General features: G+C 37.9%; 1 protein-coding gene across 1 annotated transcript in view; it reads left to right on the top strand.

The window, feature by feature from the left end:
- ADCY8 (adenylate cyclase 8) overlaps positions 1 to 15,256 on the top strand; it is a 140,300-nt gene that overhangs the window by 46,877 nt on the left and 78,167 nt on the right. Inside the window, exons 3-4 of the mRNA XM_065627743.1 lie at positions 5,155 to 5,285; positions 7,528 to 7,639. Coding sequence (XP_065483815.1) covers positions 5,155 to 5,285; positions 7,528 to 7,639 — 243 coding nt within the window. The remainder of the gene's footprint in view (positions 1 to 5,154; positions 5,286 to 7,527; positions 7,640 to 15,256) is intronic.

Below are 15,256 nucleotides of genomic sequence, written 5' to 3'. Positions count from 1 at the left end.
TGTTTGAGAGTGGAGCTACCTTGGGGATAGACATTCATGTGATAACTTGGGCTTGCAGGAGTGGAAAAGACCTCCTGACAGACTGTTTTTCTTCTTGCTACCACAAACACCACATCCAGTGTTCACACATCAGAAGAAGAAGGGAGGATGACAGGATTCCCAAGTGGGAAGCGTGGAAGAAAGTCAGGACAATGCAAATGTCCTAAAATTAGTACAACATATATGGGGAAATGGAAGGTGTGAGATGTTTTTTTTTTTTTTACCAGAATAAAGGATGAGTTTCCTGTATGATATCTCATTGCCTTCTCTGTGTCAGCTGTCACTGCCTCACAGCATTATTTTCTCTCCCTCCTGAAGGCAGCCCTTGCTTTAGTAAAGTTTCGTGGATAAGGTGGATTAAAGATTAGTAGAGTCTCTAGTCTCTCATCTTCCATGTTAGCAGGTAGGAGCCCAGGAGAAAGCTGCCATCTGAAGGTGGAGTGTTGCCCACTTCTACACCAGCAAAAGCTGTTAACAGAATGTTTTGCCTTCTTAAGTAAACATCCAATTCACCTCAGCTGGGGCTGCCATCTAGACTAATGAAAGTGTTTATCCACAATGCATTTTCATTGTAGCTGAGGGTTGTTTACTAACTGTTAAGGCTGCTCAGAGTAGCAATTCTTTATGATTTCCACTGTAAAAGTTATAAGTGAGAAACTATCTTGCCTCCTACAAATACTGGGAGAGGCTCATTCATTTTTTCAGAAGTTTCATTAATAGCTACGGTTCATCCACAGCATCTAATCATTCTGGCATCAAATCCCATTGAAAGTATATATAACATGTTTAATCTTCCACAAGAAAACTGATAGTACAGGGAGGAACTGAAGCCAGGACTCCTGGGTGCTACACTTAGGAAAAGTGGCGAAGTCTTCATCCTTAAAAAACCATGAGGGTAAGCAACTGCAGCCAGAAAGAAATCTTTTGAAAGATACCATTATGGCAATAGGAGAACCCAAAAGATCAGAATCAAAACCCTTCCCTTTTGTAAGATTTAGGATTTCAGTGCCAAGAAGGATTGTATTGCCTGTGGAGTGCATTTTCACTTGTATTTACTCTATGGTACTCCATAGGAATAGTGCTCTCCTTACAGCTGGTACAAGAATTAACCATATTCTTCTAAACAAACCTAAAATTGACTTTTATCCGCATATTTCTCCAGACTGTGACTGAAATAGACCTTTAGGAGACCAAAACTTTTCTGAGGTCTGAGAGGTGACATACAGAGAAAAAGACAGCTTCTAATGTAAGGAATAACTAAGAAATATGTATAGAAAATGCAAATGATGTATAAGTTAAGATCTTCAGACCAAGTTAAGACAATAGGAATCAAAGAGAGCGACCATTGCCAAGCATTGATGGCAAACTAAATTTTTCAGCTTCCTGTCTGGAATGTTACACAAAGTAAGATCAGGGTGGTTCAGCTGACCAAAAAAAAAAAAAAAAAAAAAAAATCAGAGATTAATGTAAAGACTGTATCAAGCCTGCCTAGAAATTGTCATGAACAAAACACCTCTACTTACCATGTCTGTGATAACTTCCTACTAGTAATTAGATTTTATAAGATTGGGTTTGTCCTGCACCAGGGCTCCTCTGGAATTGAGCTTAGTTAGAATTTATTGACAGCAGTGGTAATGAAACATTTGTTTCTGTACAGTTTTAAAGCTTGAGTAAGACTTAGCTTTAAAAAAGCTGCAATCTATTAGAATATCTGAACATCTTAAAACTTATAAATCTGTTTCCAGGACTCATGTTTTTTCTTATCAAATATTTATAGGACATTATATTGAATTACTTATTTTATTCCACATTCATATTTTCAGGTTTTGAGGAGATTTTGAAACCTTTGGACATTTTCTTTTCTGAAACTGATTTCTTGATATCTTTTTGCTCACAATTCGTGTCTGAGTTCAACACTGATCTCAATTCCCAAACTTGCAAAGGGCGTTTTTTAAAGTGCGATGGGTGGGGTGAAGGGGATGGAGAAAGGGTTTATGGAAATAGCTGCCTTTCCTAATTATGAAAGAGAAGAGTTGGTCTGGAACCACCTCTGCCCCCTGTATCACTTGACAGTTTATAAGTGCTTTCACCATGGTAGTGTCACTAAAGTGTTTTGAAAGTACAAGAAGAGATTCACACTGCACTGTATTTCCTCCGTTGGCATTGCCTGGGAGGACTTTCTTTATTGGTGTCTTCCAGCTCTTTACAGTCTCCATATGTGCCCTAAGTTCACATCTGGCTTTCCCTAGATCTATCCTATTCCCCAAAATGTCATCTGAAATTTCATGATAAGTAGCTTACAGAACTGACATTCTCTTCTTTAGTTCAATAAGATTTCACTCTTTGCAATCCTGTAAAGCAAAAGATGGTTAATAATTTGGAGCCAGTTCAGTGAAAAACTGCCAGTTTTGCCTCAGAGTGATTCAGAGTGATATATTCCAGGCTGAGGGCAAGAGGACACAATAACAGTATTTCAGTACAGAAATATTGTTACAGAGAAGGTGGCAAGCCATGATTATCCATACTCACTTTGAAAGGATAAAAAGAAAGCTTAATTTTCAGAGAAACAGATTTGGGTGAAACACTTGCAAAATCTGCCAAAGCTGTCAAAGTGATGAGCCACTGAAATGAGGACACTGTAAAATCTCTCAGGGGATGATCTAGGGCTTTCATGAAAGAATTCAATAATCTTTTGAGGGCTTTCCTGGCTCTACTTGAATGCCATTAGTCTTTATATTATGACAGGATCTGGAAAACGGCACTTTTTTGTACATATATATATCCTTATACACTAATACTATACATGTGTGTACACAAATATACACTGATGTACTGTATGTACACATTAATAATAAACTAATATACACTGATACTCTAATGTACAATAATAATATACATTATTAATAAACATGTGCATGTATATAATTATATGTCACATCAACTTGTTTCAGACATTTATTCAGCCTGAATGTTCCTGAGACACAGCCAAATCTAATTAGAAATGCTGAATATGTTCTCCATTCTTCCTGGTAGAGAGGGTCAGCTTGAGTGGCTTTATTTAAATTAATTTGCATTCTTCCTTACCTAAATCAGTCAGTCAAGAGACATGCTAGCCCTCAGTCCTGGATGCACAATCTGCAAATGTCCGCTCAGGGAGTTCTTGCACCTTCCTCCGGTAGCAAAGGATGGGCCTAAGCTGACTTCACATGACTGGACCTATTGCACGTGAGCAGAAGAGTCAACCCTTCTCAGTAGAACTATACAACACAGCTAAGGAACTTGAATTACAAGTATAACTAAATACTTGATTTTCATAATTGTAGCCTAGCACCAGAGCAGTGTGTGTTTGTTCACACATTAGGCTTACATTGTCAGTTCTCTGCATGATCCAGCAGCTTCTTGGTTAGTCCTCTGTGTAGACGAGATAACAGACTGTCTGGATACAATGAACTAACCTGAAACCAGTGTGAAAGCAGGAGATTGACTTAACCTTCACAATTAAACACTGACCGACCCTTACAGGAGCTGGGAATTTTGGGCAGTTCTAGAAATTACCAGATGCACCTTCTGCTCTGTCTAGTTCCATTTAAGTTTAAGTGTGTTAACCAATATTCTGGGTCGAGTGTCCCATCCAGGACCTTTGCTAGGTGATTTCTTTAAATACCCAATAGAAACTGTCCTTGCAGAAATGGTCCATGGAACTAGTCTTTTGTAAGTAGCTTAAATATATAAGAAATGCTTAGTATGTGGTCAAAATATACCAATAGTGGTGAATTATGTAGGACTGGGGTTGTCACACGCCATCATGGGCCAGCCAGGTTATAAGAACTGAGCAGAACAGTCATGTGAGGAGTCTCTGCGGACCTAGCTAAAGACACTGTCACGAGGACACTTGCAATGGAAACTCCCACCACCACCAGTAACCAACTGTCCATTTTGGGAGATTTGAGACTGTATGAGAACATCAACCTATGCAAACATCCCAATAAACTAGTTTATTCTTTCTCAACAGGCACTCTGCCATGAATGTCCATACAATGAACGAGTGAAAATCTATCTGCTCCCTTATGGCCTAAAAGATGGCCAGGAGCAGGCTGTCATCTGCAGAGCAACCCATTCTCCCCACTCCCACATGCCTTTGGCCATGGGAGAAGGCTATATATTCCATGGACTGTTTTGGTAGCTGCTGTTGTACAGTCCTTATTGTATGATATGAACAGATGTAAATCCATTGTGGGACAGGGAGGTCATACAAGGCCTTTGGGAAAAAGAACAGTCAGCTCTGGGTCAGCAGAACAGCTCAGCCCACAATCTGTCCTGGGGGGATCTTCAAAAAAGAGGTGAAGTGGGCCACGAGACAAATGAGTCATCCTGCAATCATATAAATCTTTATTTCTGAGATTACATACAGAGTTTTCAAGCTTACATGATTTTCAAGCTGGGAAAGATTTAGCCATGGACTATTTTGTATGTTAATATGGTTACAATAGTTAACAGAGACTACGTTTTAAAGTGACTGGGGAATGTCAAAGTCATCTCAACAGTTTGTGACATTGAAGTGCTTCATCTAAATGCTGTCCTTTTCATTAAGTGAAGTCAGGTTCCTTTGCATATTTCTTGCTTGATTTATTCTCCAGCTTTATTAATGATTAGACAGTTTATGAATGCTAACACACAGTATGTAATTTCTGATAAATAAGCAACAATTAAAATCTGATTCTACTTGCTGTTGAGGACTTTCACATTCCTCTGATCTATATCTGTTAATCAAGCAACCATAGCTTGAAATGCAGTTCTTGGTATGTTCGTAAGTCAACTTTAGTGAGAAGCTTGTAACAGAGGTAATAAGTAGGATGGATCTTTAAATGATCAACAAGTAAGCTTAAAGCATTAGAAGGAAGAATGTCTAGGAAGGGAAGAGAGAAGGGTCCATATTCTGGACTCAAGCCAATAATGTGAGTTGTCGCAAGTGGTCTGAGCTAGATATTTTAGAAAGGATGGTCACATCTTAAACTGACAGTTACACAGCTCCGTAAATAGGGCAGAGCTCAATCAGTTTCCTGTGAAGGACTAATTCAGACTGATACTGACACTCTGGTTTCCTCTTTGTTTCAGGAACGGCTGGTGCTTTCTGTCTTACCACGGTTTGTAGTCCTGGAAATGATAAATGATATGAGCACCGTAGAAGGTGAACATTTGCAACATCAGTTTCATAAGATCTACATTCATCGTTATGAGAATGTCAGGTGAGTGGAGGAGCTTCTCTTTAATGTTGAATGTCTCAGATGCTGTGAAGTGTCTTTTGTTTGAGAGTTTCTCTTCTGTTGCTTTATCCATTCATAAATTAGAAAATTAGCATACCCTTGTTTAAGTGCTGAGCAGATAAACACTTCAGTGGCTTCTTTACTCATCAGGATGGCTGGATGCCTTTGCAATGGCAAGACCCATTTGAACTGAACACTGGGGGCTGGACCACTTGTGTATTTTTTCACTTTAGTTAAGTGGTCAGGTTTGCACAGAAAGAGGAGCCTTGCCTGCATGTGGACACATATTCTGCCACAACAATCTGGTTGACCCCATATGCTCAGAAATGAGATGGAGACTTGCAAGATGCTCTCAAAGATGTAGCTTCTCTATTTAGTAGCCATTTTCATTCAATCATTCTTGTTATCATTTTCCTAATTCCATTTCCTTTTTTATTCCTCTCTCTAAACTTTATCTCTCTTGAAATCAGTCAGCGGGATGGTGATAGTTATCCTATGAGCTGCTACTCAGGCTAATAAGTCCTAATTGTACATTTGCACCAAAATCATCAGCTTCCACTCCATGATACTACAGAATCTCAGATTTTATTGTGGTTCCTGACCATCAGAATATGTAGCTAAGCCAATAACATTTTCTATAAGTTTGTCCCAAACCACAAGGGCAAATGACTGAGTGGCAATTACTGAAGGAAGTGAGAAATAAGCATCCTTGGATATGATGAGACATGGTTTGCTAGGAAAACACGTCTTTTGCCTTTTGATGAAACCAAATAGAACTTTGTCTGGAGGAGTTCAAGAAACATTATTTGAACTTCTTCAAAAGAGCAAATTGATTATCTGTTTCTCCTGTGGCCTTGCAGTAGCTCAAATATATTATTTTATTAAATTTGTTGGAAAGTATCAAGGACCCCCTAGTTTATGAGCCTCTTACTTAATCCTCACCCATACTCTTACCAGGCCATACATTTGAATGAGTTGAATTATCATTACTCATATTTTATTGTCGTAGAATCATAGAATAGTTTGGCTTGGAAGGGACCTTTAAAGGTCATCTAGTCCAGCCTCACTGTAATGAACACCTCAACGTTACTATACTTATTATCGGTTACTTTGATGATTCTTGGACATTGTCAAATAATGATCTCATTCAACACAAAAGATCTTCAGCTATTCAGATTGTAACACCAGTTATTAGTTGACTGTGAAGTGCTAACGAGGTTCATTTCGACTATTTCCAGTCTGTGCCAGCACGATATGTGTCTTTTTGAATGTTATTAAATTTTAAAGTAGACGATGCTTTCCTTTCTTCATCTGCTAAGTACTGAGCTGTTAGTCTGGGTGGTAGCTTGCACACCACAGGCTTTACTTGTGTGTGTGTATGTTTCTCTATATTCACATGTGCTCATTGTGGGCATAATGAACAGCCGAAGTTGCATAGCTAGAAAATTCACTGACCGCTGAAAAATCGATTAGAGCTCTGTTTGCAACTAGTTTGTTTGATTAACATCCTACCATAACTTCAGGCACCCAGTCTGATGCACCTAATTTCAAAGTATAAGCACACTGTACTCACTGTGAAGTCAATGGACAGAACAAGGTATCATTGAAATAAAGATTCATAACTTAAATAGAGAGTATTGTACATCTAACTCAGGCACTTCTGTCAAGTCCCTAAAGTTAGATGCAATAAAGCTGGCCTGAGCCTGGTGTATATCAAGACTGTCATGAATCTGTTGTCTTAGGATTTGGGTCTTGTATGGCACACAGATAACTAAAGCATGAAAATAGCACTAAAAATTGAAATCACTGAAGTCAAACCCACTGTAAACAACATCTACATATAAACTCATCCTCAAAGAGTACTCTCAGATGCTAATAGACAGCTGGGTGCCAAGTCTATCTGTTTATGCAGCCCTCTATATTATGGGTGCACAATGTTCCATCTTCTCACTGATAAATGAGCTTCCCGAACTATATCTTCCTGATTTGAAAATCCAAAATTACATAACATACATTTTTCGCAAAATCCTTTCTCATACTTGGTAGTATTTCTTTAGTTCCTTCAATATTTGTATTCGGTACTCCAGAATTTCCAGAAGTCTAGCCCTAAGGTAGCGTGACTTCAAAATGATCCTTCAGTAGCAAATTACTAGAAGGTAACCTAACATATTCAGTTAGCAAAGGAAATAGACTTCAATATTAAAACATGTTCTTTTTTTTTTAGTATTCTTTTTGCAGATGTTAAAGGATTCACGAACCTCTCCACAACTCTGTCAGCCCAGGAACTGGTCCGAATGCTGAATGAACTCTTTGCCAGATTTGATCGACTAGCACATGTGAGTTAAACACAATTAATTTGCAAAAAGATATGAAGTCAACTCTGTATTTATGAGCTTTGGAAAATATCCTATGATCACTTTGAGCAATATTCATCCAGATTTTCCCCATTGGGACTTTATACAGGTATAGAGGTTGGAAGACAGTGACAAGTTTTTTTCAAAAAGGATGGCTTCCGATAGCTAGTGAAAGCTCAGATAGTTGTTCCAACTTCATGTATCTGCAGTGCTAGACCAAGAACAGTATGAAAGCAGATCACATACCACAGTTTCTAAGGAAGTTTTGTAGTTCTGGTCCTTGCTGGGAAATGATTTTTTTAAAAGACTATAGCTTTATTTTTACTTTTCTTTTAAGAACTGAGGAAGGTTAAAAGACCTATTCATTGAAAGGATTTCTAATCAGTCACCATAGTCATTGCAATGGTTGGTTTACAATCTTTGGGTTGAATTCTATGTAACTCAGCAACGAAATGAATGAAAAACAGCAGGGGAATTTGTTACCTTAGGCAAATTATTTGTGACTTGATTAGTAGTGCTTAGAAAAAGAGCAAAGCACAGAAATGCAAGCAGAACACATGATCGATTTTACTAGGCTTTCATTTTCTTCTCTTCTTTGGTCAAAGTTTCATTTTATGTGACTCTCTTTGGCTGTCAACATCTGAGCTGGCTAATAAGGTTGCTAGTGCAAGCATTGAAGTACATTTAATGGAGTTTAGTTTATAATTTATGCAACCAAATGTAGGTATCTACTATGGGAAAACAGGAATTACAGTCTGAATGTCATTGACTTTGCTCTCTATTTACTATAAAAAGAGCCTATAGTGACTTGTTCTGATGTACAAATCTACATCCTTCACTGATTTTTATACATTTCTGGTTCAGGGCTATGGGGTATTTGTGCAAATATGACACAAGCATCAGTAAAACCCTTGGTGTCTTCTCAGCTTGCAAATTCAAGTCAAGACAGGCAAGACTTCTGTAATTATTCAAAGCTCTTTGGAGTCAGCTATTTTTATCTCAAATAGCAATGTGTTTTCTCATGTACAGAGTGATGCCATAACCTGGATGCCTTTGCCTGAACACTGGTAAATTGGTAAATGCAATAAAGTCAACCTACAATATTTGTTTCTCAAACAAAATAATCCCATCAACTCCGATCTACATTAACAACCAAGCAGGGTCCTCAGTCCTGCCTTTTAGAAAGCTTATAGGAGTAATGTCTGCTGCTGTATGTCTTGACTAAAATAACTACCCGAACTGAAGGTACATATTTTAAACCAAATTAAATGTATGTATGTCACAGAAGTATTTTAAGCAGAATATGTACACAATGTGATTTATTGCCTTGCTTTACATTTCAGTTTTTCTTGACATTCTTGGTAGAAGAAATTATTTTTTCATGAAAACTAACCATATTTTCTGACATTCAATAAACTATATTTAACCAATAGATGCTCTGTATAGAAGGACAAGATCCAATAAAGAAGTTAAAAACTTGGAAGGCATTTACATCTAAAAGTGTAATCCAGAGAATTTCCCCTCACTTCCCACTTTACCCTGAAAGCACTTCCCTGCTTGTTTTTAATATTTTACAGGAACTGACAATTTTACATCTTTAAAGGCCCAGGAGTTTCCCCCTTCTCTGTGATTTGTCACACATGTCTTACTTAAACCCTCTAGAAATCTTTCTGTCACACTCCTAAACTGAAAAATCTTCATGACGAACACTGAATGTGCACACATAGGAGTCCCAAAAATGTAGGTGTGTTTATTTTAAAGAAACAGCAATAAATATGCCAGTTTGTCTAACATAGACAAGAAGTTAATTTCTTACTCAGAAATTTGCAGAGTTTGAGACGAAAGAACTTCTCTGCATGCAAAACTTTGTCATCAAGACAGTCACCTCTCAAGTGAATGTCCCAGTCACTAAATTCAAGACTTCAGGCTCCTTTGTGCATTTTCTTTCCTAGTCTGTGAATTTGCTTTTATCTTCCACACATCACTGACTAGACCAATCCAGTTGTTTAAATCAATCCACTGAAAGGTAGAAGATGCAGGGAAGAATCGCCAAAGAAATTGAACAGATTAGACAACAAATATTAGAGTAATTTAACTATGACTAATTAAAATTCATTACAAAGAAAGGCATTTTGATTGTGTTCCTCTGTTGTGGCTTCTGAGACCTATATGTCATGACACCTGCCTGAAGTTCTGACAATAGAGATGCCCAACGGCCCTAGAGAGGAACAAAAGAAGGGACCGGTTGCCTAAAATATAAGGGTCTAAATCTTGTGTTGGACTTAACCTTTGCCTTTGGAAAATTTTGGAAGTGGACACTGACTTGTCCATGACCAGAATTTTAAGGACTTGTGATTTACATGGAGCCATCAACATACCCAGCTGATGCTGTGCGAAGCTTTCACACCTGGTAAAGCTTTATCTTTTGGAAAAATGCCCTGTCTTCACCTGAACGTTCCAGGAGATGGATAAATACTTGTGTATCATGGGAGTGTACTCCAGTGCCTTAACACTCTCACTGTTAATTTGGTATGGCTTGTTTCTCATTTGATTTTTTCTGACTTTGAATTACATCCCTTGATTCCTGCTATGACCTATTTTTCCCAGACAAAAGAACTACTTTGTAGCCACTGATTTTCTCCAGGAATACATTTGTGTGCTTTGATCAAGCCACTTTTCAGGTTTGCTGTTAATAAAAGAAACAGATCAAGCTCATTGTAAAGCTTTTTTCTTTGTAAGATTTATTTTGGACTGCTCAGATTTTTCAGGATTTCTTTAAAGACATAGGTACTAGCACTGAAAGCAGTGTTCTGATACTCCCACTAGTGTGGTAGAGGCAGATCACCACTGTTCCTCCTATTCTCTCTTTCCTTGATCACATGTTTCCGAATGTACAGTGATGACATTATTGTACTGAAACATATTGTTTTGTTCAGTCTTATTCCTTCTGCAAATGTTATTAGCAACGGATTCATAATTGCCTGTAAATCCTTGACAGTCCTTTTGGAAAGTGGCCCTTTTGAAACCTCCCTAGAAGGATCTTCCACTAATGAGGATTACACATTCACATCTAGATTCCAGATCTATCACTTAACTAGTTCTTAATCAGCTTAACTAGAGTCATCATAACTCTTTAAAATAGACACTGTTGCTCAAACTCTTGGGTTTTGCTAAGAATTATCATCAAAGAGGTCAATTGCAGAAAGCTTGAGGCAGTTTCTTTAGATTTTAAGGAAAATCCTTATAAATCCTTATTTACTTCTATATAAAAGTAGTATTTTATAATCTCATACAAAGGATTGTTTGATCTGATCTATCTTCTTATATAAATCATATAATATTAACGAAGACACTATTTCACAGCATACTAAATAATGTAATCTAGCTTAGTTTCTTGTTTCTCTTATTCAGCTTTCCTTTTTCTTGTGCAATGCAGAAGCAATGAGAGCTCTGAGATTTCTTTGAATCTTCAGTCGGTTACATCAAGTATTATGGCATACATTGATGCATATAATTAATAACAGAAAATTCCATAATATCAGTATCATTACCACACAACACTTTGAATAAAAATTAGAACTCGGTTCAATATTTTGTATAAGAAATATCATAAGAAATGTTTCATATAAGAAATATTATGTTATGTACAGATACATCCTCTTTCTAATCACTCTTGATATTCATGAAAGACTCATAGTTATTAAATATAAAAGTGATAAGAGGAAAGGAAGACAAAAAAAATATTCCTTATATATCCATCTACTGAAAGGATGAAACAGAAATTGATAATAATATTTTCCTTAGGCAAAAATTTTGAGGAGAGAAGGGAAATAAGATGGCATTTGGTAAGATACTTAAGTCTAAAAAAGGTCCTTATTTGATGAAATAATAGTTATCTTGTTTTTTTTTTTTCCCCTGCCTTCTCTGCAGTGCTAGATATCAGCCAACACTATGATTCAAATTGTTTGTTTTATTTCTAAATGTACCCACACTGTGTGTAGATTCAGTTTCAGATATGACAAAGAGGAAAGAGTAAAACCTTAACGAGAGGAGCAGACATCCGTAAGCTTTGTCGCAACAGCAACTGAAATGTAGTCCATCATCACTGAGACCTAAAGGCGAAACCAAACCACAACATTTTAATTTAGACAGACACACAAAGATGAACACACAGGGAGTCCTAGGTTTGAGTTTGGGCCCATCTTTAATATGATGCACTGATGGTGAAACAGAAATCTTCTCTAAAAGATTAAAATCCATGGTTTTCATGTAAGAACAAAATGCCTGGCCTGTAAGACACTTCATCTCTTTACAGTCTCATCAGCTCTCAGATGACAGCCAGAATACCAGTGCTTCTTACTCAGAGGAACTGTAGATGCTGAATGAAAAATTCATACTTTAATACGAGCATTTTTTTCTCTTTGTGTCACCAGCCTGGTGTTTGCAGGAGCGTCATTTATTTAATGTGAATCACAGGTTGCTTTCAATTATTAAAGGACTGACTAATTTATTTTTTTTTTCTAAGAGAGGTGGTCTCTTTCTACAACCTTGGTTAACTTCTTTCTTGGGAGACTGCAGAAAACCTGCCAAAAATTCCTCCAGCAGTGTATTTATTGTCAGTCTTAATTGTGACCAGCATTTCCAGGGATGGAAACCAGCCTAACTAGAAGGCTCCACAAGAACACATCATGGTATTGCCCCAGTACATTACCTGCACCAGCAAGAAGAGCGTGTTAAAGGCTCTTTTGTCTCCTCAATAAAGACACTCTTGTTGCAGTGTTTTGTTGTGCCCTGCCACATTTAACCTCTGAGCCAGAAGTGCTTTGTTCTTTTGTGGAGTAATCTTCAAGCACATAACCCACAGGACTCTAGACACTCCCTAAAAAACCCTCTTTCTTTAAACATATATGCCAGCAAACAAAGGTGTGAATTTATTCATAAGTATATGCTTGGGGTGCTGTATTAAGAAGCAGACTTAACTGGATTATGAGTGTACATATGTGATATTTAGTTAATTATAAGGACATTGTACGAATTTATAGTAATGTGAGGAATTGAATGCTCTTTTTGCAGTGTTTAATTCTAGGCTGTTTTCCCTCCTCATCAGTGTCAATAATTAATTGCCTAATATTAGTGAATAAACAACACTGTTAAAAAAACATACTTACTAAAGTTATAGTATTAATATTTCAGTTACTAAAGAGCCCAGTAAAACATCAAAAGACCTGCACAGTCAAATAAAAGCCCAGTCCACAAAACACTTTTAGATGTGATAGTCTGCAGGCATTTTATGAAAAATGCCAGATAAAAATGACAGATTAAATGAAATTTCAGTTTCAAAATTTCTCAGTGATTTAGGAACCAAGAGTTACGTAAATCCAAACCTAAGGAAAACAAACAAACAAAACAAAAAACTTTATGGCCTAAATTGGAATTTGAATGAAATTTAAGCTTCACAAGTATATTCTTGAGAAATGTCTACCTCACCCTTTATGTATATGCAGCCCTAGAAATTCCTAAGGGGCAGAATTGCTCCTGCCTTAGCAGGAAAATAACACACCTTGAATCTTTCTAACAGGGATTTCTGTGCCCAAAACCACTTATGGCACAATCTACTAATTAACAGTAGCTGATGAGGATGGTTGCTCACCAGACACAACAGTCACAGCTGTTTTTCTTCCACAGAATGGCAAGGAGCACAAGTGTTGATATAATATACCTAGAAAACTCAAGCAAGAACATGCCTCAGTTCCTTCTGCAACATGAGAGACCTCAAACTCGTATTTTCTTTCAGCCTGGAGAAGTCCTAACCACCCTGTTATAAGCTATTCTAAAAAGAAGAAAGCATTCCTTACGTGATCTGTTAAACTACATAAAAAGAATTTAATATGAGGTTATATTTAAGTATTCCTTGGCCCAGGCAGAGGATGAAATATTGCCACATTTTTCCCTTTCTGTGTATAAAAAGTAGAAGCAGTCCTTGCAACTGTGACCCAAACCCCGTCCTCCTTTCCACCCCAATCACCAGACTCAAGAACTTCCCTTCAGCTGGCACTGTCAAGGTCCCAGCTCTCTTTTCCAAAGCAACAGAGCTGCAATAAGAGGAATTTGGATGGATCTCTCTTCAGCCAAAACCCCAAAACAGCCTGCTGATTAAGAGCTTTGGCCTAGACTCCACTCATGCTGAGAAAGGCCTTTTATCTAAGTTTCCTATACCTTTTGCAAGTGTTTCAGGAACTGAGCTATTGTACACAAAGGCTAAGTCCCTGCCTCCCCTTACTCTGGCTGCCTTTTAAAAGGAGATTTATGTCTATGATCTCTTTGTTCTGCAGTTCAGCCCCAGCAATTTCTCATCCATGGTGTTTGTCGTGGTTTGATCGTGGGGAGACAATCAAAAACTGCGGCAGATGTATTTTTCCTTAACCCTCTTCCCCCGTCCCATTTTCTGCTCCCCCTCTCTTCCCCCTTTTTCACTAAGGACAGGCGATTTTGAGAGGCAAGGAAAAGAAAAACAGAGAGAAGAAAGCTGGAAAATTTGGAAACGTTTTACTAACGCTACTAAATAAACATAGAGAAAAATAAAGCAGAACAACTATTACAGAACCAGTCTTGCAATTCCCAGCAGCTCAGTCTGGCAGGATCCTTCAGCCAACCAGAACTAGATTCAGTTTGTCACGAGGCCTCAGCTTGCAGGGACAACAGAAAAATGCAGAGACGAAGCAAAGCAGCAGGACACCCAGCAGAAGAGAGAGAGAGTCCCTCGGGTCCACCTTTTAAATCCAGGAAGTCGTGAATGGGATGGAATACTCCCATTGGTCAATTCGTGGTCACCTGACTCAGACCACCCCCTCTCGTTGCCCCCCCCTCAATGACCCAGGACATTCCACCCCTTATAATATACCATTCACAGCATGTTTAAACCTCATCAACACAATCTAATTAATACAATCTATCAATGTGATCTAATTAGTTACAACAACTATACACATATATATATGCAGGTGTAGCTCATCATTCTCTTAGTCCATGGACCATCCTTTGGAAAAACTCATTTAAGTTCACTTATCACACATCTAGTACATCTCATGACCACTGTTTGTGGGTTAAAGACATCAACTTCGAAGAAGTTGTCAGGCGCCGCTCCAAGAAACTAGCTCTGGTTCCATCACCACTGTCTTGATCTGAAGGACACTTATTAGACACTGTTAGTATGGAAATTAACATCATATAGTTCGGTCTTGACTATTTTCACCTAAAATCAAATCCCCTTGAGGTACACATCGAACTTCTCCATCTTTAAGCATCACCCACCAGGTGCTACCAGGACCTTGGGCAAAAACAATCCCACGAATGGGCTTGCCTTTGCCTGAGGTAGGAGTGACTCAAACTGCCTTTCCTAACATATTTTTCATGTGTACTACAGGGACCTTATCTCCTTCTACAGTATGTAGAATTTCTGATTGTGCAGGCCCGGCTCGATTAGTTGATCCTCTAGTGTTGACCAACCAAGTGGCTTTTGCTAAATGTGAATCCCAATTTTTAAAGCTTCCACCACCCAGTGCTTTTAGTGTAGTTTTTAACAAACTATTGTACCTTTCA

Source organism: Caloenas nicobarica, chromosome 2, assembly GCF_036013445.1.
Source record: "Caloenas nicobarica isolate bCalNic1 chromosome 2, bCalNic1.hap1, whole genome shotgun sequence".
NCBI lineage: Eukaryota > Metazoa > Chordata > Aves > Columbiformes > Columbidae > Caloenas > Caloenas nicobarica.
The sequence above is the reverse complement of the archived record's forward strand: the minus strand, read 5'-3'. Positions and strand labels throughout refer to the sequence as shown.